The sequence below is a fragment of the Porites lutea genome, chromosome 2 (assembly GCF_958299795.1).
Source record: "Porites lutea chromosome 2, jaPorLute2.1, whole genome shotgun sequence".
In the NCBI taxonomy this organism is placed as follows: Eukaryota; Metazoa; Cnidaria; class Anthozoa; order Scleractinia; family Poritidae; genus Porites; species Porites lutea.
Genome location: NC_133202.1, coordinates 46,939,333 through 46,967,322, shown reverse-complemented (window position 1 = coordinate 46,967,322; position 27,990 = coordinate 46,939,333). Strand labels below are relative to the sequence as shown.

At 38.9% G+C, this 27,990-nt stretch overlaps 1 protein-coding gene across 1 annotated transcript; it reads right to left on the bottom strand.

Moving 5' to 3' along the window:
* Positions 1-280: 280 nt before the first annotated feature.
* Positions 281-27,937, bottom strand: LOC140928837 (kinesin-like protein KIF27). The gene is made up of 28 exons (XM_073378631.1): positions 27,762-27,937; positions 25,330-25,467; positions 24,833-24,919; positions 23,939-24,046; positions 23,361-23,496; positions 22,588-22,734; positions 21,544-21,612; positions 20,883-21,052; positions 19,956-20,105; positions 19,421-19,501; positions 17,934-18,037; positions 17,231-17,453; positions 16,064-16,274; positions 15,442-15,551; positions 15,116-15,255; positions 13,655-13,757; positions 13,150-13,328; positions 11,294-11,558; positions 10,542-10,840; positions 9,690-9,891; positions 8,849-8,921; positions 8,017-8,146; positions 7,053-7,305; positions 6,424-6,602; positions 3,150-3,363; positions 2,801-2,886; positions 1,995-2,113; positions 281-942 (listed from the first exon to the last, which is right to left on the bottom strand). The coding sequence occupies exons 1-28, from the start codon at positions 27,792-27,794 to the stop codon at positions 908-910; spliced, it is 4,044 nt and encodes a 1,347-aa protein (XP_073234732.1). The 5' UTR covers positions 27,795-27,937; the 3' UTR covers positions 281-907.
* Between the last annotated feature and the right edge of the window lie 53 nt (positions 27,938-27,990).

Here is a 27,990-nt window from a genome sequence, read left to right as displayed (position 1 = left end):
TTGACTTCCCTCGGGAACTCAGAGTTTAAATTTCTTCTCTCTTCAATAGCCAACGTCCGAGATATAAAAAACAGCATTACTCCGAGGTTTTGTGGTCATATTTCCAGATTTGATTCGATTTTCATTGAGCTCAAGTCTCTCTTGGGAATTACAGGACAGTGGTATCGTGAAAAGTTAGCAGCAAAGACTCGGATTCATAGTAGTATCGAGCTTAGACCATTCTTTCCGTTTTCCTTTTTTTTTACCCCAACTTCCCCCACAACTTCTTTAAAGAGGGAACTCTGAAACAAACCAAATTTTTATTTAATAACTTGCTCCACAAAACGGTACCTCACAGGTAGACTTAAAGAGGAAGAAGCAATAAATATAGGTTTTTCAGTATTTACATTTTAAACCCATCTCTAAAGTGTTAATTTACACCAGCTATATACCAAAAATTCCGTCTTATTCCTAAAAATATAAACAACACCTATTTACAGCTGTAAAATTTCACACTTTTCTAAGAGTACACAAGTGTTGGCTAAAAATTTCATAAATGCCAATTACAACAGGTCAAGAACGACTAAAAATTGCAAAGTTTGTTTCAACAGAAACCTCATAACCGACCAATAATTATGCGCACCATGAACCTTAAACGACCTTCCGACATATGGCTGATTTCTGACTTGCAGAATGGAACGTAGAAATATTAAAATGGGGTTTCCATTCTGGCAATAGTTTGCACTAAATTTTTACTCGAAGGTGTTCTTAACGAAATGCTGAACAATACAATGACTCAATCCACGGCCCTCTTCACTGCACCCGCCGAGTCTACAGATCAGCTGGCACGGACTTTGTCATGGACAACCATCACGTTACGCGCCGCAAGACATCTTGCTGTGGGGCAGGTCAATATGCTATGTCCTAACTAGGCCCAAGGATTCTTGCCTTGTTCAATGGAATCTGAAGAGCACAGAAATCAAATGAGGATAAGAACAACTGGACACATTCCAGGATAAGTCAGAAACTACAGATTCTTCCCAATGAGATTTTGGAACCCTTAGACAAGAAAGCTACCACTACGTGGTGTATTAATGTTAGTCACGGCTGCAATTGTTTCTGTACACCATTGTGCTTGATCGAGTAAATTGAGAAATTCCATTTATTCTCATTTTTGAATATGACCTCCAACAGAGGAAACAGAAACAGCCAGTTAAGGGCCTGTTTACATGGAGGTGGGGGACCCCAGGTAGGTGAGGTAAAATATGGCGGGTCACCCCACCTATCATGTACACGTGATCAAATTAAAATGAGAGATTATATGGACAAACGGGTTACCCCACCTAAGCGGGTTACCTAACCTACCTGGGGTCCCCCACCTCCATGTAAACAGGCCCTAAGTCTGTTTGTCTTCGCCACTTTTGATTTAATTAGGTGGGGCATGGTCGTCCCGGTGATCGTAGTTTTAAATAGGACTGTTGTTGACAGTGACTGACGTTTCGCACCCTGTACGGCAGTCATCTTCAGAGTCAAAGTGAGTTGTATCACGTCAAGCCGTGATGTTAATGGCTATGAAGACTCTAAAATGTCTTCTGTCATAGTTTCATCGCAACAGGCGCTTTTGTTCGTCAAATTGTCGGTTGTCCAGTCATTCTGTCGTTGTTAGTTTTGCTTGATTTCGTCAATAACTCGTTTGTACGGTGCCGGTAACTGTTGAATACGATTCTGTGGCGTTTGCTCCGAATTAGTAAACCAGCTTTCTAAAATGATCCGTCGATAGTAGTCTGTACAATACATAATGCATGTCGCAGAGTCCCAGTTCATTTGATTCCAATTGATGTTTCATCTGTAAAAAGTGTTCAGCAATGTTATTGTTGATAGCTGATTTAGTTCTCTAAGAATCAAGTTACGCATGTTATCAAAAGTTCCAGGAAAACAAGACCCCAACAATCCACATTTTGCCGTGGTTTTCACATTTAAGGAAAGGGAAAGATCAAGAAAGAAGTAACACTTGCCTTGAACTAACTCATCAACCGAGTCCTCTACCAAGTTGTGTTTATCAGAGAGGCCTGGTAACTCAGGCACAGTGCTTGCCACAGAAGACTGGGATCTACGCAGCGAAACTTCCTGAGAACTGATAAATATATGAATAAATAAGTAAATAAACTACAATGGAATCCCGCTTTTTCGAACTTCGCAGGGAAATTGCAATTGGTTCGAAAAATAGAAGGAGGCATCGAATCACACCTGTTTTAGGATAGTACTATTTTACAAAAACCAAGAAGGCCGCAGACAGCAACTCTGTAGAACTACTGCAAGTGACAAATGACAAATTTGTTCTTGCTTTGTACTAAAAACTACAGGAAAACACCTTCCCCAGAACGTGCTGAATACTTATCCAGGAGTGCATGTGGCCAAAACTGGTTCTTGTTGGTTCCTGAATTTTCAAAGTTCGAGAAATCAAATTTAAATTATTGAAAGGAAGCAAGATTATTTCGAAACAATACAAAAAGCGAGGGATCGGAAAATTGGGGGTAAACTTGTAGCGTCTGACCGAAGCAAATCCAAGCGGAACGCATGACGTTTGTACGAAAAATCGGGGGGTTTCAAAAAATCGAGTATTCGAAAAGTTGGAATGCCACTGTAAATATCAATATGTCTAAGCAAGTTGGGAATAACATAATTTTGTCTGGACAACACGCGGTTAACTTGAAGTCTATACGAAGGAATCTATTGCTCAACATTTATCACTTAGCTTCTAACAGTTAATGATATTTGGTTTAAATTAAACAACAGTAAAAGCATTAAAATTTGATAATACCTTAACTGACGAAGATCCCTTCGAGACACCCTAACGGGCGTAGAGGCCTGGGATGGAGCGCCTACTCCCTTGTCAGCAAGAGATTGCTATAAAATATCAAAATCACCATCAACGATTAAGCCTCGCCACAGTAACTCGTCCATGGACGAACTGTGTAATTACTTAGCTACCGTTGAAAAGGATCCAACGATACTGGTCCAACATCCAACGGTGTTGGTCCACCATTATCAAAGATGTGACTGAATGGTTTCGAGTGAAATTCCTTCAAAGCTGATCAAACAACATTCAAAACTGTCTAACAAGGTGTTGATACACTCTTCACGACTAATCGAAAACTCTCACAACCTACCTTCATCCGGGACACTTCAGTGGCTAACTGCCTGCCATGCGCATCAATGGTCCCGTACTGAGGTTCAAGTTCACCGCTGGCCACGACATCCGACTCAATACTAGCGCCAGTCCCTGCTGCCATTTTCTCACGTAATTTCTTTTTCAAATCTCGACTCGTCTTCTTGTAATAATAAAGATCTTTTTCAAGCAACTGAGCTCTGTTCTCTAGTTCGCTGTATTAAAAAAGGCAAGAACTGTAAGACAAGGCAACAATAATAAAACGAAGCGAAAAAAATGCAGTTTAAAAAGAAATGGCCACGAATCTTGACAGATGGCTTCAGAAGAAAACCACAGAAAACTGGTGTTCGACTCCCTAGGTAACCTAAAGAGAATTCGGCAATTTAGAAACGAGCAGAGAAGTGGAATTCATACGCGTCCCGCAATTGTCTCTGGGATCCTTACTGGGAATCAGCTATTGACCATCTTTCTTCCCTGTCCCATGGATATCCATGCCTGTCCCTGGTAACAGTCTTTGCAAAAGATGACTTGGGTTCAATTTCATTCTCATTTCTTAAGTGGCGTATTATAACGTTTTACTTTAGATACTTTTTCAGTCATTGGATATAACATGAAGTTAAGACAAGTATTATGACCATTTTTTTTGTTTTGTTTTTGCTTTGTATTGTTGTTTTTCAGTTAGGTTCGTTAGAGTCTTCTTTAGCCTCGCATGATCAATACAGGATAAAACTACGGCTCTGCTGCAATTATCTTACGTCACTGAAACCATGGCCTCCCTCGCAAACGTTCCCGGGGGTTCGTCAGGCGTTCTGGCCCCACGAACGTCTACTGAAAACGAGCGGTCAAATTCCTTTCCCATTGTTCGCAAATATCAGCTGGACTCACGAGCAGGTTATCGGAGAGCCACTCGGCGCTTTTGAAGTCAAAGTGTTAACAAACAACAACCTTTACCGACCTACAAGCTCGGTAAAGTGTGATACTTGACCAAAGAGTTTTGCTCGGGATAAGAATGTAGGAAATAACGGTTGGCTTTTTGTATATTTCTCTCTGTAAACGCTGGATTGGATGGCTTTTGTTCATATAGGTGTTCTTTCGGTGAGGCAACGGTGGGATGGTACGTTGTAACTGAACAAAAGGCAGATTTTTTTTCGCAGTTTATTGTTTTGTAGTAAAGCCGACTTCCGTTCAGCAAATTTAACCTCCGAGGTAATATTTTCAATGAGATTGTGAGGGTAGCCTCTAGTACGAAGTGTGTGTCAGTGAGTTAACTGAGTATTTTGTTCTAAAAGTGTCTCTTTCATGAGACCTTACTGATCTTTTCTGGAGTCTCGCACGAAATTTCTCAAAGTTCAAAGTGCACTTCCCAGATCTTGAAGTGTGCTGTATGTATGTAAATGTATGTAAATCTTTATTTACACACGGGAAATCATCAGTTAAGCTTAAGTTAAAAACTAAAACTAATTACAACTGCTTTACATGATTGCCGTGTGGGAATCCGATATATCAGCTACCTTCTTGATATTTCGCTTAAAATGCTCAACGGATGCAGCGTTTTTTAAGTTTTTGGGCAAGTTATTCCATAACATGGCCCCGCTGTAAGAGAAGCTTCGTTTCAAATAATTGGTGTTTGGTTTGGACAGGGTCAGCCTTCCCTCAGAGTTTCTTAAGTTGTAAGCAGAGTGACGCTGAGAGAAAAGACTTTGTAGATATTTTGGAGCAAGGTCATGTATGGTTTTATACATCATTAAGGCTTTTTGTTTCTTTCGTCGAAGAGATAGCCTCTCCCAGCTGAGGGTGGAGAGAAGGTGGTTTGAGCTCGCATCAAAGGGTGATTTAGTAATAACTCTGGCTGCACGATTCTGTAATTTTTGGAGCTTATCACTCAAGTAACCACTCAAACAGTCCCAGACGGGGCTGCAGTAATCAAAATGAGGCATAATTAAAGCGTTATAAATTTGAATTGCAGTTTCTTTGGATATAAAGGGCCGCACACGTTTTAGGGCGCCTATAGCTGAAGAGACTTTCTTGCAAATCTCTTCAACGTGTTTACCCCAAGAGAGTTGAGCATCTATGGTAAGACCCAATTATTTGGTATGGTCGACTCTCTTGATAATTTGGTCATCAATTTTGATTTCTACATCGTCACATTGGGCAGATAGTCTTTGTCTTGATCCAATAATCATTAGCTCTGTTTTAGCAACATTTAGACTGAGCTTGTTAGCTTTCAGCCAACAGCTAAGGTTATTTAATTCAGGGGTTAGAGCTAGCTTAAGCTCTGTTAACGTCTTAGCAGATAACGTAAGGTTGGTGTCATCGGCAAACATTCTTGGTACGGCGCCCCGCAGGGAGTTGGGAAGATCATTAATGTAAATTAAAAATAGCAAAGGACCCAATATGCTACCCTGCGGCACGCCGCAACTGAGGGTACGAGCAGATGATAGTTTGCCACTGACATTACATCTTTGGGTTCGGCCACTTAAGTACGACGAGAACCATTTTATAGCTGCCTGATCGACACCCAAGTATGACATCTTACGCAAGATGATCTCATGATCAATGGTGTCGAATGCCTTAGTAAGGTCAATAAAGACAACGCCATTTAGAAGGCCATTGTCGATGTTTACTGACCAAGCATTTGTTGCCTCAAGCAAAGCCGTGAGCGTACTATGTAGAGAACGGAACCCTGATTGGCAACCTAGTAGCAATTTATTATCATCTAGATAATGGAAAAGTTGATTATAAACAATTCTTTCAAAAACTTTCGAAATTATAGGGATTACAGATATTGGCCTGTAGTTGTTAGGGTCCGATTTAATGCCCTTTTTAAAAAGTGGAGTCACTTTGGCTGTTTTCCAATCGTTTGGATATATCCCAGTGAGAATAGACTTTGAGAATATTGAGGTAAGAGAGGGTGCGACGATATTAGCAGCCATTTTCAACAATTTACTCGGAATCATATCAAGACCGGTGGCTTTCTTTTCATCAATTTTCGACAAAACGTTAGAAACAATATCAACACTCGGAATTTGCAGAGAAAACGAATGATCAGTGGGCTTTAAATAAGAATCAGGATTAACATCGACAACAGGAATATCTTGTGCTAAATGCTGTGATTGGTCAACGTTTTTTCCACTCGATTCAGGAGACGTTAGTTTGGGAGGATTGCGTGACGAGCCAAGATAACGTTTGAAGTGGAGGCTACTGAAACTTTTTCTTTCCGCTCTCACTGAATTGGGTTTTTGGCTACGCTCCACTTTCTTGGCGTTCCACCTTACCTTATTTTTTCATCAGGTTTTTCATTAGCCTCGGCATCGCGAAGTTTGTGCATCAAGAACTGAATCCTTTGCTCGTATTTCTTTTGATATTCCACGAGTCTCCGGTCCCCTTTCATTTGCGCTTGTTGCAATCCCCGTCCCAGCTCACCGATAATGCGCTCTTGCTCACTTTTGCGAACCTAAAACGCAGAATAAAGAAACAACAACAAAACACTACGTCACTATCGTTCCCAGAGCTGCGATCTTTTTAACCAAAGATAAGGATCGAGATCACTGGCTAGTTTGGAACAGCAAGTCTGAGAACTAATGTGAACTTCCTGCTTTCGGCGCAGTCAAAAAATATTGAAACATTCAACAACTATCAACGGTTACAAGTATGGCAGCTATTGCCCCTGCGCGTAATCCTGGAGCCAGCCACGGCTCTGGATCCGTGGTGCTGGTCAAGAGGTTGACACTCAAAATGAAAAAGAAGAAGACAAAGTAGATATTTAAAATTACATACAGGATTACACCAAATTTGGTATCTCATCTAAAACGAACCTTTACACTCATTTTTAGGTTTAACTTTGTTTACAAAACGACCAACTGTAGGACGTTAACAATACATTTTTACACTGTTTTCAACCAACCTCTAGATCGCTACATTTCAGCTGCAGTTTCTTCTCGTTTCCTCGCAGTTCAACAACTTTCTCGAAATATTTTGACAACAGAGCGACTGCTTCACCTGGAGCGAGGTTACTCAGCTTGTTGACCAGTCCCTGGCGGTCTTTATCTGTCAGAAGCTGACTACTGTCGAGTTCTTTCTGCTTGTTTGCTATCCCTTCGTTCTTAAATTCAATGGCGGCTTCTAAGGCGTCGACCCCCTCGTCAAGTTCAATAAGCCTGCGACAGAAAACGCTGTAGTAACGATCAAAACTACTACGTGTGCAAGTCATGCAGCTTTAGCTAAATTCAGCCACTGTGAACTGACCGCTAAATTGAGCGGAACACAGAAATAAAAGCCATAAACTTTAAAAAAACTGAAATAACACAACAAATACAAAAAAAGGTCAGTGGAGAAGGATGTAAGAGTAAAAAGGATGGGCAAAACTAAAGGTTAAAATGGATTACAGCTTTCCGAAGTTCATCTTGCTCGTCTGTAGGCTCAAGCTGTGGCTCTATCATTTTCAAGTAATTTCTTTCTTCCCTAACTTTAAGTTCCGTAGCGAGTGAGGGAAAGACTGGGCATTACTAAACAAAATAGACGGGGAGACACCTGTAATGCAGACCCTTTAAATTACGACTGCTCACAAATACAAGGATCTTGGACAAACGCACATGCGATATTCATCAAGGCCGGTCCGTTAACACTTTAAGCCCTTATATCAAAATCACATTCTTATTTGTTGCCCCTTTACATTTCCTGTAGAAATAGTGCGGAGAGGTTGATGAAATATCAATAAGATTCATCGTCTGTGATCATGCCCTTGATTCTCGTCACCATCTGTTTTTTAAAGCATTGATATTACAAAGAGAAATTTCATGCTAATCACTCTTGGGGTGCTAAAGTGTCTGAGAGCCAACTGTCCTTGATTATAAAAATATTCTGTTAACCTTCTCTCTTCTTTCGGATCAAGTAACGAGCCTTCCTGAAGTTTTTGTTCCAGCAACTCTCTTTGCTTTAAAAGTTCCTCTTTAGTTCTTTCTAATGTATGGATGCTTTCTTCAACTTTACCATCTGTTTCTAAGAGAGAAAGTGCAAATTGTAGTGCTCGTAAAACAGTCATCGAGTTTGTTACTCCATAAAATACAGAAAGAGAGTTAAGACGTTTACACAAAAGAAGAGTCAATAAAAGTTTAAGCCTTATCAAGCAGGAAGCCCTATGAAGGTTAAGCCCTCTTGCAGCAAATCACGGTCCCGTGAAAAATCTCCCCATAACAACAAAGGCTCTGTTGGGCAAGCGAACCAAGGTTTCCTAGACGAGAGTGTGAGAAGCGAGGTGTTAAAACTCCAAGACTGTACACTGTTTCTACCTTTTTTCATAATTACGAAGACCAGTCTTTTTACAAACCGTTGGGTTTAGTTTTTGTCCTTCATTTTTGCAGCATACTTTACCCTAGACCAACGTTATCATCGCTAGAAAGAACGCGATCATCTTGAGTGAGTTTGCACGACCAATGGCGTTTTTATACAGTTTAGTTGTTGTTGTTTTTTTTGGTTTGGTTTGCTTTTGGTTTTTGCTGATTACATTTTCAGAATCTTTGAAGACTTTTTACCTTGGATATTGTTTGCTGTACTCTTCAAAGTATTTATCAAGAAAAGTTCGAATTGTGAAGACTAAAAGCGTGATAGAAGTATGTTAAAAAAAATCGAGAGGTTTAGGAGCTGATCGTTGCTTGGTTAATTCTCAGATTGTTTCTAGTAGAATTTGACAATCAGTCTTACCATCAACATTTTTCCCTCTTTGTTTGATCTGTTTCTCAACCTCTCCTAGTTGGTTGGATAACCGGAGTATGTCCTAGACAAAAAAAAACAGGAAATAGATCAAAATAACTGACATAGCACAGTTTCAGGTCGATGCGATTTTCTCCCAGAAAGATCTGATTAGGTAAATGTACAGTACGAAGACTGTCACAAGATGCTGTAGAACCATAGTTAGTAGCGGAGGCTGGTTATAAAAGGCGGCAAACATCAAAGATAAAAACCATGTTGCTGCTTTTGAACATAGTGCACCTTTAAGTCCCTAAAAACATATAACAAAGGAGTCTGACCAGCTTCATAACCATCCCACTCTATTAACTGTGATAGGACGTATTGGCAGTTTGCCCTGACTAGACTCTTTCGCCTTGCCGTATCCACCATAGGCGACTCATAACGTGACAGACAATTGTAGAACAGGCCATTCAACGGTTTTTTCCAACTTTCAGTTGTCAAGATCAGGTTTAACAGTGGTTAATACTGATAGGTGAAGTTGCCAGGTTTGAGAGTTATATGTTAAAACTGACTAAGACATAGTTCCGAAAGTCGCGACATTTTACCGACGCTTCTATGGTGAGACAAGTTTGTACACCTCACCATACAAACGTCTGTAAAATTTAGAGACCTTGCGGGGCTATATCTTCGCTCGTTTAACACTAAAGTCAACTAAGGAAGGGAAGGAAGAGTCCATTTTGTAGGGAACAATCAAGAGTGAGGTGAGGTTGACATTGTGTGCAAACTAAAAAAGAAATGTAATGTGAAGTAAAGGAATGGCAAGGACAGCTCAGACCTGTGCTCATTATTGTACCTTAGTGAGCACTTGGCTGGAACGAAGCTTCTTCATTTCTAACTCGCTCTTTTCAGTTAGCATGGCTTCTTTGTTGGCTATTATCGCTTCTCTTTTCTTCAACTCTTCCTCTAAAGCTTCCATTGCTTCTTTTCGCCTCAAAACCTTCTCCACTTCACTGTCAAGCCACTGTCGTCGCTGCTCTAGCTTGGCCTGTTCGTCACTGAAAAAAATCACCACACTTACATCTTTCGATCCCCAGAGCTAAAGCAAACTAATTAACGCCTGTCTTTGTTCAGTAACTGTCCTTGGACACGTTGAATAACTTATCATCATCATCAACATCATCTTCATCATCATCATCGTCATCATCAGCACTATCATCACCGTCAAGTACAACCCATTACAAGATTTTGGCAAATTCGATTGATAATCGTAACTAAGACGTGGGTTTAAGTACGGAACTGCACCACGTTGAAGACAACGATGCCTATTTCGAGAACTTGAAAATTTAAATGTAATTGAGAAGCTGAACATAACAAACGCAATGAACTTTACACCACCACTTCAATTCTTTCCTAAATCATTACGAATTGACACTGCAATCAACTTAAATATGGTAAAATGCAGCAAGTTTAGCCGCTTTCAGTAAAAAGATAAAAGGTAATTTGGCATATCTCCTTACGGAATAGCGCCTAATGAAACGTGTCGGGCCTTAAAATCGCGGGTCCCATGACTATTTGCGCGCTCACAAAGCATCCCGACACGCGGCGTCTTTTGATTCTGTGAGTTTATAAGTGCTAGCTTACTACTCCCACGTTACAAAAGCAATTTGTTTATTTAAAGATAGCAAGATATGATTCATGAAGATACCTTTCTTTTTCTTCAGCAGAGCCTTGTTTGCCTACACCTCTCAGTCGTCTCTGAGCGACTGCAACTTCTTCTGTTTTTCTTTTCAGTATTTTCTGCTGTTGGCTCATTTGATCCTCCAGTTCTTTTATCTTCTGCTGCTGCTTTTGTATGTCCTTTTCCATTTTGATTTTTCTGTCTGATTCTTCTTTGAGCTTTTTCTGTAGTTGGTCTTGCTGATTTCTCATTCTGTCGATATGCACTTCCAGCTCTTGTACTTTCTTTTCTCTTTCTTCATGCAGGGCACTTATTTTTTCGTTGTCCTGTGACGTAAGGAGGAAAATGCACTTTAGCTTGTAAGCATTTCAAAAACATTATATTATTAAAAAGCAAAAAAAAAAAAAAGGAAAAAAGGTTTGCACCTGGCATAATTCTAAAAGCAAGGAATCTTTCACTTAATTCGGTGGCCAAGGGACGATAGAATAAAACGTTCTTAAGATAACAAGGTCCTTAATTATTGTTCCCGAACAACGACCTCTTGTTTTGAAACAATACTTATGAGTTCCCAAAATGCTTTGAAAGGCCCCTTTGGGGAGAAGACCTTAATGAAGTAAGTAAGTATGCTTTAATTTGTGCAACCCCACCAAGTCCCTAGCGGCTGAAGTTGCCTAAATTTGGTGACAGAATCCTTTAAGTATGACATTGTTTACCCCTTTGTTGTTTTCGTGTTTGTTTAGACGGTTGTTACAGCATAAATATTTAAATTCTACCCATACCTTCTGTTTTCGTTTTAGTGCCTGTAATTTAGTTTCCATTGCCTGCAGTTTCTTCTTGTATTCTAACTCTACTTTCTGTTTCTCTGCGACTTCGTAGTTTGCTTTGTTCTCGTATTCTTCTAAAGTTTTCTTACTCTCTTCCACCTCTCTCTTGGCTTTCTCTAATTCTTGTTTCATGGATTTGATCTTTTCGGAGAACTGCTTCTTTGTTTCCTTAGCTTCCTTGTCGCTCTTAGACAGTTCTTTAATCAACTCCTCTTTTTGTCTGAAAATAACGAACAACAACTTATTTTCTTTTTCCAGTTAAAGACAGTTGTAGCACAAACTGCTGTGGAAGGATAAAGCAATTAGTGTAGTAACGCCTATAGATCACGTTAAAGTGGTCTTCAACTGAAACTACAGAATGAGTCAGGAAATATTCGTTTTTTAATGTTGTTCTATTCCCTTGGGAACATGGTTACTGTTATCTCAGACATTTTAAGAACCAAACTTTGAAGCCAGAATATTTTACAGACTGAAAATGACACCACGTTTCAAACAAAGCATTGGTGTTCTGCCGCACAGCAAGCCACTGCTGAAAGATTTGTACATCTGATCGACTTTGGTTTGCTGAACGAGCTCGTTGAAGTTTCGTACACCTGGGGTGCATACCATTTAAAAAATCGTGCAAATTAATGAGGACGAAGGCAAACTAGCTCTTTCTAGCACTAAACGAAATTTTTTACTTACCTCTCTTCCCTTACTACTCGTACACTATCCGATTCACTCTCTCCTCCTTGATTTTTTAACATTTTTCCTTCACCACCACCACCACTACCACCGTATTTTTATTGTTCTGATCAAACAATAGAGACCTTTAGCATCAGGTAAACCGCAAACCTCAAACCGCAAACCGCAGTTACGCGTCTGCAGTTTCGCGTTGCCGAGATTTCAAACTTTAGCAAGGCGTTCAGTTCGATTTGTTCAGTTCAGTTCAGTTCACTTTTATTTAGCCAAAATACAATATAATACAAGAATACATATAGGAATCGTAAGGTTGCAAGGGAGCCCAGAAGAAACCAGAAGGCTTTATGAAGCCTGAGCTCCCCAGTCTAAAAGAAATAAGCAAAATAAAATGATATTCGCGGAGTGATACGTTAAAAAAAGGAACCAGACAGAGCCTGAGTTAAGTTATGAATTTAGTAACAAGATAAAAAAAAAAATTTAACTCTGGATTGGAACAGAATGCTTTCCATTGTTAGTACGGCAGAAAGGAATATAAAATTGGTTTGAACTACGCGTTCACTGTTTATGGCCGCCATGTTGTTTTCATCAAGTCGAAGTGCATCACTTTAATCGCCCAAAAATCAGCAATAATTCATTGATTCAAGATCAAAACCCAACAAACACATCGCAAACGGATAGAAAAAGCTAGTTCATACCTTTAAACGCGAGGCTGTACAATTTTTTGTGGCAAAAAACCTTGCCGTAAATCACTTACCGCTGGAAGACCTTCCTGCGGTTCAAACGTGAACTGCAAACTGCAAACGTGACCGCAAGGCCGTGGTCACGTGACATTTTGCGGTTTGCGGTTTGCCGTTTCCCACGAAAAACCTGATGCTAAAGGTCCCTAATGAACACTTTTCTTAAATTTAGTAAACCAATCAAAAAGCAAAACATTCATCAGTCTAAAACCGGTTTAACCACCTACAAACAGCACATGACCTTATCATAAAGAGATTCGAGTACATTTTGTTCAAGAAGCAGAGACAAGAGGCGATGACAACACCGGTGTTCGTGTATACATGCCCTTCTCAATGGGATTCCTGCCAAACAACTATAATTCGAAGCACCTTATACTACTTTTCTTTTTTTACCTTATGTTCATATTTAAGTCTCTAAGTTTTTGCTGAGCAGAGTGAAGCCTCAGTTCCGTTTGTTGAACTTCTTTTCCTATCACTTGTGTGCTGGATCTTAAAGCTTCAACCTCACTGCGGTCCAGAATATCGGGTTTTAATCCTTTGTCCTTAGTCTCGGTCACGTCTTTTGAGAAGACCTTTTAAATACCAAAAAACGCAGTTAACATGGTAATTTCGCTTCATTTAGCGATCGGAAGGGGGCTTTACCTCCTTCGACGGAAATAAGCCTGCTAACCTTTGTGGTAAAAAAAGTACAATGAAGCTTTCCGGGCTGTCCAGAGAATAGGCGAGAAAACTTAAAACTAAATGTCGTCCTCTTAGTTGTCCTCGTCCTGGAATCTAAAGCTCTCTAATATAACTTATCATTATGCCACTGGCTAAGGTAAATGAATATCACGCTGATTTAATTTGAGTTTAGGGTGCCTAACAGAAAGATGCGGAAGAAAGCATGGCGACGCCATACCTTGACCTTGCTGTTTTTTGAGGCCTTATTTTGCCTTTGAAGTGAAGGAACCTGCGTCGTTTTAGGACCATCTTTCTTCACGTTCCATGTTCTACCAAGTTGCCTAAGAAAAAGTAAAAATGAGAGGCATTTATTGCTACGCCTCGACTCTCGCGTTCGTTTCATACTATTGACAGAATCAGAAAATATCTTTCGCAAGCGGAAACTGAGCGCATTGTCCATGCCTTCGTATTATCGAAATAGTTTGCTCTACGGAATTCCCTCTCGTAAAAAATTGAGAAACTTCAGAGATTGCAGAATACCGCGGCAAGATTAACTGTGTGCATGAAGAAGAAGGATCACATTACTCCTGTTTTAAAAAAGTTGCACTGGTTTCCTGTTAAAGACAGAATAATTACGTTATTGTTGATTACGTACAAATCTCTTAATGGCCTTGCCCCGGTGTATATTAATGAGCTGTTACATCATTACACTCCCTGTCGTTGTCTTCGTTCTAGTGATTCCAACCTTCTAGTTATCCCCAAGACTACTACAGTTACTTACAGAGATAGATCGTTTAGGGCAATTGCTCCGAAGTTATGGAATCAGCTACCGCTTGCCATTAGACAAAGTAACTCTGTTGATAGGTTTAAAAAGGCTTTGAAAACGTATCTGTCTCGTGAGAACTCTTTCTTTTAGTTGTAAAAAGCATCGAGACATTTATAGGTAGAATGCGTTTTTCAGAATTTTAATTATTATTATTATTATTATTATTATTATTATTATTATTATTATTATTATTATTATTATTATTATCATCATTATTATTATTATTATTATCATTATCATTATTAAAATAACTTTATGTAGCCACTTGACTGTACAGAGGGACGACAGCAGTCTGGCCAGCTCAGCTGCTTTGGTAAAGCTGGAGAAAATGGTGGAAGATTTCACAATAATCGAAGAAGAAATAGCCGAACTGCTGCCAGCCTAAAAGCATAACAAGAATTGCAAAAACTCTTCGACGTTTGAAGCGTAACTAGTAGTGTAAACATCCCTTTGCTATCGTATATTTGCCAAAGAGCAGGCCAATGGAGATGGGAACTTTCAATGTCGATCGAGGTACGCACGCTTTAAAGTTTGAAATATTTTGGCTGAATAATACACCATTATTTGGTTTTTGCACAATATGAAGAATTAGATCTCGGAAAGTGTTATCCGCCTCAGCCTTCGGCCTCCATAACACCCTCCTTGTTCTACCTAATTTTTGATATGAAACTCAGCATCATCCAATAATAGGCCATTTGCACGATGACATCATTTTACTACTACGACCAGAATCCTTCAGGGTTTTGCTTTCTTGTGCAAATTTAAACCTCGCTGGGATTATCAACTTTAAATATGAAAGGAAAAACGAAAAGGATTCTGGTCGTAGTAGTAAAATGACGCCATCATGCAGGCCTGTTGCTAAATACTTAATACCTTTCCGGCTCCTCGTCAGCTTCATCTTCACTTTCACTCGTGTCAGACAGCGTGCATACCACTTCGTCTTCCTCCTCATGTTGGCTGACCAGTAACTGACTGCGGGCGCGGAAGTCTTGTATTATTCGATCCACTAAGAACTATAAATCAAACAGATTGACATACATAGTTCTTTTGTTTCTCTCGTTACAAACTGTACACGAATGTGATCTTAGCATTGGTTCCTGCCGGAAAACCCAGAATTACAGTCCTCACAATAGTGCTGAGAACTGCAAAGGAGGATCCACGAAGAATCGAAAGGAAACATCCTATGTTATTCAACTCACCACAGGAGAGCTACTATGTACTTCACGGTTATTCTCGGGTCCAGATCCTGGAACCAATGGCGCAGTCTGAATTCGTGTTCCACGGGGACTGGGCAGGACTGCTGTTCCTTCTGGGGGTAAAATATACAATATGCGTAGGTACGTCATCAACGGAGACTCAAGTTCAAGTGTTTTCTGCTTCTTTTTTGATTTTTTTATGAAATGTTCATGTCACAAGCATGTTGCTACAGCCTTCAAATTTGCCGAGTGTGAAGCATCATGGCATGATCACCCTTAAATCACTCCTGCTACCTCCATATCCGACCGACTCTTTGAGTGAAGAGAGGTCGGAAAAGGAAACAAGTGTTTTAAATACAACACAAAAAAACTAACGATTTTCTCATACACAATAAAGCTACAGTATAATCACGATTTCTCCAACCGTCGGTTTTTCGACCGAAATTCCCAATAATTCGAAGTAAACCTAACTTCTGTTAACCAGTGAAACACTCATTTTACTCCGGATCAAACTTTCCGATAATGCAAACAAATTTACTTTTCCCAAACTTGTTCGAAAATTCGGGATTCCACTGTATACATGTACATACAACTGTATTCAAAAAATAATATGATGTCCACGTACCTCTTCCTTGACTAAGAAGGAAATGATTAAGCTGAAGCTGTTGTTGGAACAGTTGATCTTCGTGTTTCTTCACACGAATCAAGGTTTCCTGTAATTGGTTGCTCAGTGCAACTTTCTCTTCTTCTAGTTCTCGAATATGGCCCTTCAGTGACTCGATTTCTTTGGTTTTCTCTGCAAATATTTCTTCGTCACTGGATAAGTCTTCCTTGTACTGAAAACAAGTAACAATTAATACTTGCTAAAGAGATTACGAATAACGTTCAGTTTACGGAAAACGGTAAACGTCAATTTGTAAACGTGACCAAGTTTTTCCTTTACTTGCGTTTACCGTACATGGATTATATGTACTAAAAATAATTCAGGGGCACCCAACGTCAATTTTCGGAAAATATCTGTTCTGAAGACGATTTGAGATCTAGAATTTTCGGAACATTGGTTGTAAAATTTCTTGCCTGCCTGCCTCTCCTAGGATTTTCGAACATCTAAAAAATGTCATAATTGCCCATTTTAAACGGATTTTTACCCTAAAAAGGTCACCTGGAATTTTCGGGAGCCTTTTTTCTTGCTGAAATTTTCGAAAAGGTAAGTTTTGATCCCTATAATTTTCGGATCGCTAGACTTTAAGCTAGCTAGGAAATCCGAACAGATGAAAAATTTTTAGGGGATAAGAATATGCCTATATCTACCGTTTAAATACTAAAATACGTTCAACAATGCTATGTTTAAGTGGCTTTGAACTATATTCTCGATGGGTGCCCCTGATAATTGTAACGAAGATCATCCCAGTTAAAGACGCAACTTGTGCAGTTGCAAAAGAAAGCTTGAAAAAATTCAGGCTTGTAAGGGATTCGAACCCTGCCCTCTATGATACTGGTGTAGCGCTCTAACCAACTGAGCAGTGATCAAGCCAACTGGGAGCTTCTCATGTATTAAATCAGTTCGTAATATACTCGGAAAACATGAAGATGAAATGATGGATACATGAATATCGCGGTTCAAATATATGAAATTCATATATTCATTTTATATACTGTACACAAAAGGTGCTAATAGTCCGCCCGGCAAATCGAATCCATCGTCTGATGAAGACCAGCAGTGCGCGGTAAAAACGTCATGAACAATAACAAAAACGGGAACCAATATGAGAATATTATACAATGTAAACACCTTGTTGAGTTCCCTTCTTAGTTGTTCTATCAGCTCAGCTTGTTGTTGTCGAGTAGTGTTGGGAGTCCATATGGGTCTAGACTTGGCCTGCTCCACAGCTTTAATCAACCGGTCAAGTTGATTAGCTTGGTTGTTAGACGTCACACCAGCCCTGTGCAAGGCTCGGAGCTGGTTCATAGCATCGGCAACAAGTTGTTTGTAAGTGTCACACGCACCACGAGACCTGAAATAAACCAAGTGATAAACAAAGACAAACAAAACTTAACAGGTCTTGACAGGGCTGGATAAGGGACTTCACCTGTCACGTGAGCGAATGGCGAACTTATGCACCGATGACGGCGACGCGCATTCCCCTTATGTAAATGGTCTTTGCTATTTTTAAAATTTTTGAACTGTTATTGAAAGTGCATGTACGTTCTTTTTAAACGGAGCTTTAGAGAATTTTACGTCGTAGTCGTCCAGACGACGGCAAAGAAATTTACCAAACAGTGAGAACTACATGCAGAGTTACTGTTGAGTTTACTGAACACTTAAGCTAATTAAACGTAATAATTTTATTAACGCTCTAGTTGCCGCCGCCCTCGTCATTGCTGACGCTTGACAAAAAGAACTTCTTTTACCAATTTGCAGTATAGAGCGTGTTTGGAACAAAAACAGACACATTGATTTGTGATCTACATGTAACTCTGGTCAGTTGACTCACCTCTCAAGTTCCTCTTCTAAAGTCTTGATTCTCTCAGCATCCTCCACTGTACCTGCAGTACCAACTGATGAACCACGACGCCTCTGAAGCTCTTCTCGGAGAGCCTAAAGAAAATGGACGAAAGCCAGCGCCATTAAGCGGTTAAAAGCAGTTGTTAAGGTTATTGTTTATGAAATCCTGGTGCCAGAAGTTACAATTCTCTTCTTTCAACATTTTAAAAACTGTGAAAGGTTTAAAGGTTGAAAGATTTTAAAAACTACAACTAGAAATCGAGCACGTTACAATTGTACTCTCTACTGTTCTAACATGAAAAACCTTTATTTTTTCCGATTCGTTTTGTTGTGAGCCCAATCATTGACTCAAAACTAAGACAATTCAATACAAGGAGTCAAAAAAGGAAATTTACACAATGCACTTTTCCCATCGCTTGCACTGTAATATGTTTGAAATGGATTAGAACTGGTTTTATACGATTTTTTTAAAAGTCCTCCGCGATATTTATAAGGCAGAAGCTTCTTAATCTCGCGTTTCGAGTTCTGCTGTCGCAACTTTACTTGTGGGGAATTCTCGAGCCGTGAACACACAAAATTTAGACGTGCTTATAGATACTAACAACACAAAGCTCACATAATAATTAACATCGATGATGGATATCTGCAATGAATTAAAATCAATTTAAGCAAAAAAAAAACAAGAAAATTAATTACTGCCATTTTTAGGTTACGCTTTATTCAAAGAGTGGCAATGTATTGTGTCGAAATGCACTATTGGACTGGACTGAGGGCGAACCTTGAAATGGCCAATGACAGAAGAGATAGCGTCCGAAAGCAGTTTCAAAGTGCAATTCGACACAACACCGAGGCATTCTCATGCTCAGTCAACCACAACCACGATTGCGCGAGTGTGAAACAATAGTCTACTGAATGCGTTCAAGTAAAACCCAAACCAGCTGTTATAGCTTTTTTTTTTTTTTTTTTTTTTTTGTATTTTATTTATTTATTTTGTTTTTACAGGTATAGTACAAACAACATACAGATCGAAACATACAAACATTACAAAATTTACAACAACTACCTTAATTACAAAAAAAAAAAAACAAAAAAACAAAACAACAGCTGATGAATCAATCTAATCATGCGAAATAGTAACAGGATTCACGCCAAGCATTAAGGCATTAAGTCAACAAAATAAATGGTGCAGCAAGACCTTCTTAGCCTCACACTTAAAAAGGTGCTACAAGCTTTTTTAATTCTACTGCCGTGTAAAGCGTTCTGTATTTTGACCAACTGACCTATTTCTATTCAGAATTCAAATAACAATTTTGAGCTAAAGTGAATTAGCCGCCTCTAACTGATAACTCGCTGACTTGTTCAATACCCCTATCTGGCGTAATAGACCACACTTAACAATAATCAAATTCACTTTTCTTTTGCCCGTCAAATCAAAGGTACTTCTCATCATGTTTCTGTTTTTCAACAGCGACTTACCTGAATCTCATTCTGCATCTCTGCCAGTCTGGTATTCTGAGGATCTCGATTCACTACTGGTTTATTTCTTATGTTTCCGGCCTGAAAGAGTATAATTCATGTATGTTGATGGCAGTATACAGAAAAAAAGAAAAACAACGCTAACATTGACCGAAGGAGTCCTGTGGTGGTAGCAAGATCCTGCTTGCTGTGCTCTCGACTTTGCTGTCTATAACTTCCCACCCTTACCCGCTTTAAGAACAATTCCTCTTTTATCGTACACAATGATATTTCAGTCGTTAAGTGTTAATTGTAAAGTGACTGTAAGCGTACTTGTAAATTTCTTGCGACTTTAGAGTGTTTTCGCGTGAGATAATTATTTCTCAAGCGTCACTTGACAACTTTCCCTTGATTACCGGTAACCCAACGACAAATGATGGCGTCAAGCACATATTTGAAACAAAGCACAGAAAGCCCCTAAGTGCTGATTTAAGTGAGCTGTGGTAGTTATCACTTGATGTCAGTCTTGATGGGTATTCAAGTTCTTGATACTCACCCTTGTAGCATACTTCAAAGAGTTTAGATTTTCTGCAAAGTCTGCCGCACAAGGACTTAAACATGTAATCATCAGGGTACGAGCATTGCCTCCCAAGGAGTCTTTTAAAAGCCGCGTTACCTTGCTGTCTCTGTAAGGCACATGGAACACCTGAGGAAAAATAATCGAAGGCATTTGATGAGAGCTCGCAAGGCTTTTAAGTGAGCCATGTAATATGTAAAAATGAAAAGAGGGCAAGTGCAGAAAGGCCACAGGATATACTACCTAACAATAAATAATTTTTGACACTGTGGAAGAACTTACGGCATGCCATTCAAATAGAGCAGTAGTTACTTCACATGGTATGGTTTGTTTGTCAGCGTTCCTGACCACGAAACGTTTGGGATTTTTCTTGGATTTTGATTTAAATTCCAACACATCAAAGGAGTGGCAAGATTTAACCCATTCGCCCCTAGGAATTTTGCCGAAAAACGCGTTTTGAAGCTATGTAAGCCGTTTTCTGGTCACCGATCCCCTATAAAAAGATAAAACTTACCAGCAAGCCGTTTACAGGTCGTGCACTTCGCGGCCTTCTCTTTCAGATGCAAAATACCAGCTTTCGAAGGTCGGGTGTGCGCAGAAAAGGATTTAAAAGTGACACAGAAGTCTTGACCTTTTCTTTTCGCTTTCCCTCCTCCCCTATCCTATCCTTTTGTTTCCTCTGCCCCATTTTCTAATTCTTTCGGTGCGCATTTACTAGGCTTCATTTCAGTGGGAAAATAGAATTAGATAGAAGGAAGTGTTGGTGGGTAGTGAAACAAGATTTTCATCGGCATTTTCGGCTCAACTCTACTTATGGGTTTTTTTTTTTTCCTTTTTCTCCAAGCGATATCCGCACGGGCGGTTAAGGCGCGAATGGGTTACGCAAGCGAAGAATGAATGTCTTACCTTTTTCTTAGCATCTGACAGAGCACTGATCACATTTCCCAAAGCTAACAAGCCGCTGTTAATAAAAACTGACTCTTTAAACCTCTCTCCCACATTTCCTGTCCTGTGTGCTCGCTCTGAACCAGCCAAGTCCACAAAATGGAACTTGGCATATTTATAATCTGAGTAATCTGAAACAAAAATTAAAAATGGAAAGCATTTTTATTTTCCTGTACATGTAATTCGATTGGTCAACTTGTTCTAGGTGGCCCAGGTTAGAGTATACAGTGTAACATCACAAAGACAACGAGTGTTTTATCTGTCTTCAGCTAACGCCTGAGCCTTGATGAGATTTTGCCTTTGGTTCTTATTTTTTATGGATTGATTGATTTGCCACAAAAGCTTTAGGGTAAAATTTATCAGTGTTTTGGTTATCTTCTACTTCAAGTTGTGGTTTATTGTTGTCAGAACAATGAAATAGTCTCGCTTTTTACCAAACGAATGAATTCTGTACACTACAAAACTCCTCAAAAGGTATGGGAATTTAGTCTGGTAATTGGTACTCAAAGTGACAATAATGAATTTTGTTTTGTTCAGCATGGTAATTAGAGTGCACAAATTGTGAAAAACATACCGTAAAATAAATACTGAATTTGACAAGTACGCCATGCACAAGACTTACCCATTCCTGGTGCTGAGCTGGATTTCTTCTCACTGTCGACATCCTCTTCTTCAATCAGTGGTTTTTGCTCTTTTGGAATCAACAGGAATAAAAATACAGTCAAACCTCTCCCAAAATGCCAAGATTTAATGATCCTAAGGCTGTATATGGGTGGTGGTTGCTTACAAGGGGTTTGTTCCAGCTGCAGCGTATGGATCTGTGAACTGGTTTTGGTAGTTTGCATAGGTGATTGCTCATGACAAGTGATCACTTTTTTACGAGTGGCTAACTCTAACAGGTTTTTATATATAAAAAGGGAAGGAAATCAATAAAACTGAAGTGCATAATAGGGCAAATTCAAATAAATAATTATTTATATTATTATAATATTCATAACTGCTTGTAAGGCATAACTGAAAGCTATGATTTATATAAAGTAAGCCATAACCATTGTAAACAAATTTTTATTCAACTAACTGTTTATATTACACAGTCTATATAACAAGTTTCCTTTCAGTCATATTACTAGAAGCAAATGTTAAATTTTGTTCTTATTTCTTATTTGTTCTTATTTCTGACAACCCGCCTTGATTAGCTATGCTAACTACCAGTTGTCAATGTTTGAAATATTGTTCTTTTAAAAACGAAAAAAAGTGTTGTTGTTGTTGTTGTTGTTGTTGTAAGGCTGAGGAGTATAAAACGAAAAATGAAAAACATGACATTGAAATTCAGGAACAAATTAATCATTTCTTTTCTCTCACTCCCCTCAATCTCAGAGGAATGGATAAATTCTGATAATTCAAAACTGACCTATTAATACACAGCTGAATACAGTACACTCTGACAAAAATGCATGAAACTGTAGCAAATAATTATGCATACATGTAATCGTTTATTCCTTGCTTCAAGGTTATAGTCACTCACATAGAGAAAAAACTTGTAAACAAGGTCATTTTCCATGGAAGGATGGTTGAATATGGGGCAGTATGCAGCAAAGTACTATTAGTATGAGCAGACTGTCATTTTTTCTACATGTAACTGGAAACACAATGTCCACAGTCTTACCAATGTAGAGTGTGAAAATTGTGTGTGATCTGCTTGAGTGTTCGTTCATGTTGGTGGTTCCAACTTGTCTTCCAGCAGATCCCAGATCAAGGCAGCTCATGACCTCATCAGCATTGCTAACTGGTTGCTCAGTTGCTCCTACAAGCACTGTTAAGTGACAAAGAAATTGAAATGATTCTCTAAAATTAAGTACAGCCATCACATATTAATATTACTCTAGATCTGAAAGCTATTTAATGAAACCTGTCTTTCTTCATGTAGTCCCTCTCTAAGGTGGCACAGAAATTGGAAGACAGCCAAAGTCAGTCCTTTATGACCAAAACTCTTATAACCCCAGCCCAGTAGTAGGTACAGTGTAGTACATGCACATTATGTAACTTTTCACCCTTTATGGATTTCGGATTTTTTTTTTCAATTTTCTTGTCCTCCTTCTCAATTATGGCAAAATAGTTCTTTTGAATTCTGCAGATGAGTGAATCTGGTGCCACCAAGAAAAACTACAATAATGATTTGAGTGTTTTCTAGCAGAGTAGATTCAGCGCTTTGTGCAATTGATCTTCGTGCTGTCTTTTTTTGTCATGCATACACTATCTCATAGAAGGCAACCAATCAAAGATCCTGACCAGATTCTGGACAGATTTATGTCATCCCTATGGAATTTTGGGGAACCAAAATGCAGATGTCTTTCTCTCTCCAACCACGAGTGATTAGTGTTGACATTTTTCCTGGCTACATTGTTTCAGTCTCTACAGATCAGTAACAATAAAGAACACCTGTATTTCCTTTCTCATCCTCCCTGACATGGATGTCTTTACTGGATGTTTCTAGATCAAGCAAATCTCTCAGCTCCTCCATGTAAATCTCGATATAAGACACAGTGATAACATATTCTGTTTTGTGCTTGTTCTCCTTGAAATCAAGAAAAATACATAATGTTAGACTAAATACACAAAGTTTGAAATCAATTAGCTAGAACTTTTATGTCATTACAGAAAAAAAGGAACAACAAGGACTGGCAGCATGACACAAACCCCACTCAAACAACAAGCAAATAAACCATACTTGAGACTTGGAAAAACAGATAACAGTACTTAGCAAACATTCTGACAACAATTGAAAACTATATGGTTATCAAAAACAAAACAAAGAAACCATAAATAATATTGTTGTTTTAGTTACAGAACAGAATACAAATAAATGCTCAATCGAAATATGCACAGAGTGAAATAAGAAAACCAAATTAGACAATTTTAGTACAGATGAAACACAGTCAAGTACATTTTAATGTAAAGATTTACAAAGTTTAAAAACTTTGTAAATCTTTTATCTTCAAATAAAGTTAACTACATACCTCCATGATCTGAAAAAGCTGTTTAACAGCTCTCAAGATAACTCCATATTCTTCTTCCAAAAGGCCAGCGCTGTCACTTCCACCAATTGTGTATGTCTTTCCTGAGCCCTATGTGCACATTAATACAACACTTTCATCAAAAACGTTGGAACCTTAACATATGCAAGAAAAAAATGTACTCTTTATCATTAGACAAAAAATGTACTACAGTCAACTCCTGATAACTCAAACCGTCTATGGAAACCAAAAAAGGTTCCAGTTACTGGGAGTTCAAGTTACTGCGGGTTCAAGGCAAGTAACCAAAAATAAGAAAATATGCAAAAGGATGGGGAGGGAATGCAAGTACCAGGCACACTTCACTTCAAGAGCAGTAAAAGACGTGGAGTGATATTTTGAAAAAGGCATTAAACAACAAAAGCTTGATTAATTCACAGGGATAGACTCTGGATCTGAACTGGAATGACAATTTAAAACGCAAAGAATAAGAACTGACATAGTTGTTTTGAAATAAATTCAATGTTTCTGACCTCAATGAGCTGTTGATGTTGTTGTTGTTGTTGGGCCGGGAAGTTCAAGTTATCAACGAGTTGAGTTACCAAAGGTAAAAGACAGTAAAAGTATGAAGTAAAATCCAGGAGAAATCTACTTTGGTTTAAGTTAGCAAGGGTTCAAGTAATCGAAAGTCAACGGTATTTGTCATAAATTATCACAAAAATTGAATGTACTTGACTGCATTTCCAAACACCTAGACCCATTAACTCTCTGAGTAAGCATGTTAATAGCTCCCTTGGGAAGCTCAATGACACAGTCACTTTGCTGTAATAAGGGTGTGTACACTAGGTGTCAAGAATAATAATATATCAGTTGTCTGTTACACATGTTATGTGTACTTACTGTCTGTCCATAAGCAAAAATAGTGACATTGTATCCTTCCATACAACTCTTGACAAGGGGTTCCACACATTTATCGTAGACACTTGCCTGCAAACACAGGGATTAATAGACATAAACTGGTGCTGTGTGTACTGTGGTATTCATTTTCACAGTGGACTCAACTGTTTTCAGATACATGCAAGTATATATCAATTTTTTTGACTAGTAATGAAAAAAAAAGCTTAAAAGAAAATGGAAATTTGGTGTCTATTTGCACTTTAAAATATTCAGAAACATTGACAGGTTTTATCATCCATTTCCAGTGGAAAATCACATTTGAGAGACAAATGAAAACAAATGATAATAATAAATTGCAACATCATTACATTTAAAATATGTCATTTTGATGATCTAACTCTTATTGGCCAATGAGTGTGCAGTAAATTGCTCAGTTACATGATGTATTGTACAGTTTGCAGATACTTAGGTACACTCTATTTGAATACAATATACCTAACCTGGGAGGATTTTGGTGAAAAGACATAATCAAATGTAAATCCTCTGTCCTTTCCAAGTATTAACTGTGGCTTGTCGGGAATAAATCGTACACACTGTGAAGCATTATGCACTTTTTCCTGGCCAACCAGTGGTCGAACCTTGAATATGGAGACACATGGCAAATAGTTAGCATACCTGGGCCTAACGGCGTACAAGAATATAATACACATCATTATCACGCTAACACTATATACTACACCAAAACTACAGGCCCCGGTTGCTCAAACGTTGGATAGCACTATCCATCGGATAAATCACTAACCAGCGGATAAGTATTAGGAAAACTGATTGCACTATCCACTGCATAGATATTTATCCACCCATAGGCGTATGGGAAATTTTTTGCCCGGGGGGGCGGTAAACCAATTGCATAAAAAATTCTCGCAAGTTGCCCGAATTTTTACGAAACGTACAGTCGAAAAGAAACGAGGGTCATACGATGCAACAACATAGGCTGCACTGGCATATGAAGGTGGCTCGATACTGTAACAGTTTTTCAGGGTCAATACCTCCCAATTCTGCGCATAACTACGTCGCCATAGGCAAACATTTGGAAAAATTGCCACCACAGTTTTATTAGATAAAGATGAAAATTTGTCATGATCAGGAATGCAATGACATCGGAGTTGTCATAGCAACGAAATGACGCGGCCATTGCCTATATTACTTGCAGTAATATTTCTCGGCACAGGGAACTGTTCTTACAAAATCGTTCACAGAAGCTTTTTCCTCAAATAGTCGCCTCGACGTTCGTGAAGATAAAACGGAAACTGTGAGAGTGTTATTGAGATATTTTAGAATGAAGTTTTTATCGTTAGAAATAGGGTAAAAAAGGAAAATCTTGATGTTTGGCCGTTATCGAACTGAGAACTAGTCAGCCACTTCTTCATTTTCAGACCCATTTGCTGATGCTATCTGCCATACACTGTTCTACGAGCAGAGATGATTCTAGAAAGATATGCGGAAGTTTATTCTAACCAATTCACCACTGGAAAGAGCCCATTCCAGTAAGTGCAGTGCAGTACAATGCTCAACAGTAAAAAACTATAAATATGTAAATCAATGTATGATACCCTTTCCTAATAACCAGAAACTCATCACGTGCTAGGCAACCAATGTCTCGAGAGAATGTAACTGGATTATTACGCCGACAGGGTTTGCAAATTTTATTGATGAATGGAGTCACTGTGACTTCTTCTTCACAAATTCTGGAGTCATTTTGGAATATTTGGAGTCAAGTATCACAATGAAAAACGCCATTTTCAGACTTTCCAGCACGTGTTCCTGGCATGTATACACTATCGTGAGGGATACATGAGGTACCTGTGGCAGTCCGCTGACCTGGGAGGCTCAAATCCATGATGGCGGTCATCGAGTAAACTTTGATCGTAATTTACCCTCCTCCTGTTTTGTCGTGCAGTATAATTCTTTAATTTTGATGATTTAATTAAGGTTTTAGTACAACGTTTACAATTAATGTAAATCGTATTTGTTGCAAAAAAGGTAAGGACAAAACTGTTTTTGTTAAGGAAAATTTCTGGAGTTGAAGTGACTCCCTCTGTAACCTCTGTGGAGTCATCTGAACAATTTTGGCGTAAAATACGCCAAATTTGGCGTATTTGCGAACCCTGGCCAACGTCAGGATTTTTGTCAGATTAAAATATAAAATATTTATCTCTTCAAAATAATAATAATAAAAAACATGGAAACGTCTTTAAAACCTGGCTTTGCCCAAATTTTCTCTTGCTGCCCAAAAAATCTGAGTTGCCCAAAATTTGGGGGGCTGCAGCCCTCCTCGCCCCCCCGGCCCGTACGCCTATGTATCCACCGGATAGCGCTATCGAACGTTTGAACAACCGGGGCCAAGTGTATATATATCATGCAATCAAATCTTATGTGACATTAATAAACAGAACTGCAGATTAAATGTGACAGATGAGTCCCAATAAACTAAACATCAACACTATGTGCAAGATGCCTGTAAATTATTATGAGTATCTAATGGATAATGCAGTACTTCTGACAACTACAAGCTAGATAGTGATTTACCCAGTGGATAGTACCATCCAACTTTCAAACAACTAGGACGACCAGGGGTTACTTGGACCTCCCTCGCCAAAATTTTCTGGATCCACCCCTGATATACTACGCAACATAACTAAAATGTCATTTTCGAACTGCAAGCACAATCTACTAACCAGTCTGCAGAGTATGGCAGGTGCCAGCTGAGGTGCAGGCGCTAGTTTGTTTTTTAATAATATATAAGAAATAAGGGCCTAAAAACGACCTTGCACGCGCGAGATCTCGTCGAGTTCTGCCATACTCTGCAGACGGGTCTACTAACGTTACAAAAAAGTAGCCAGACGGTTCATTACCCTAGTCACAAGCTTACCCGAACGGCAACTTTCACAGGAACCTCACCCATCTTATCCCCTAATCAAAATTCCGACACTGCATTTGCAAAAGCTCAATGAAATCATCTTTAGGATTTCAAATCATGAAGCAGTTCAGCAAGCTTGGACCTAAAAAAAAGCGGCAGATTTGTTTGACAACTGGTGTTTCTTAGCGTTGCGTTCAGCTGATCAGCGGTAGTATATTGAAGGTTGCATTCTGGGTAATGA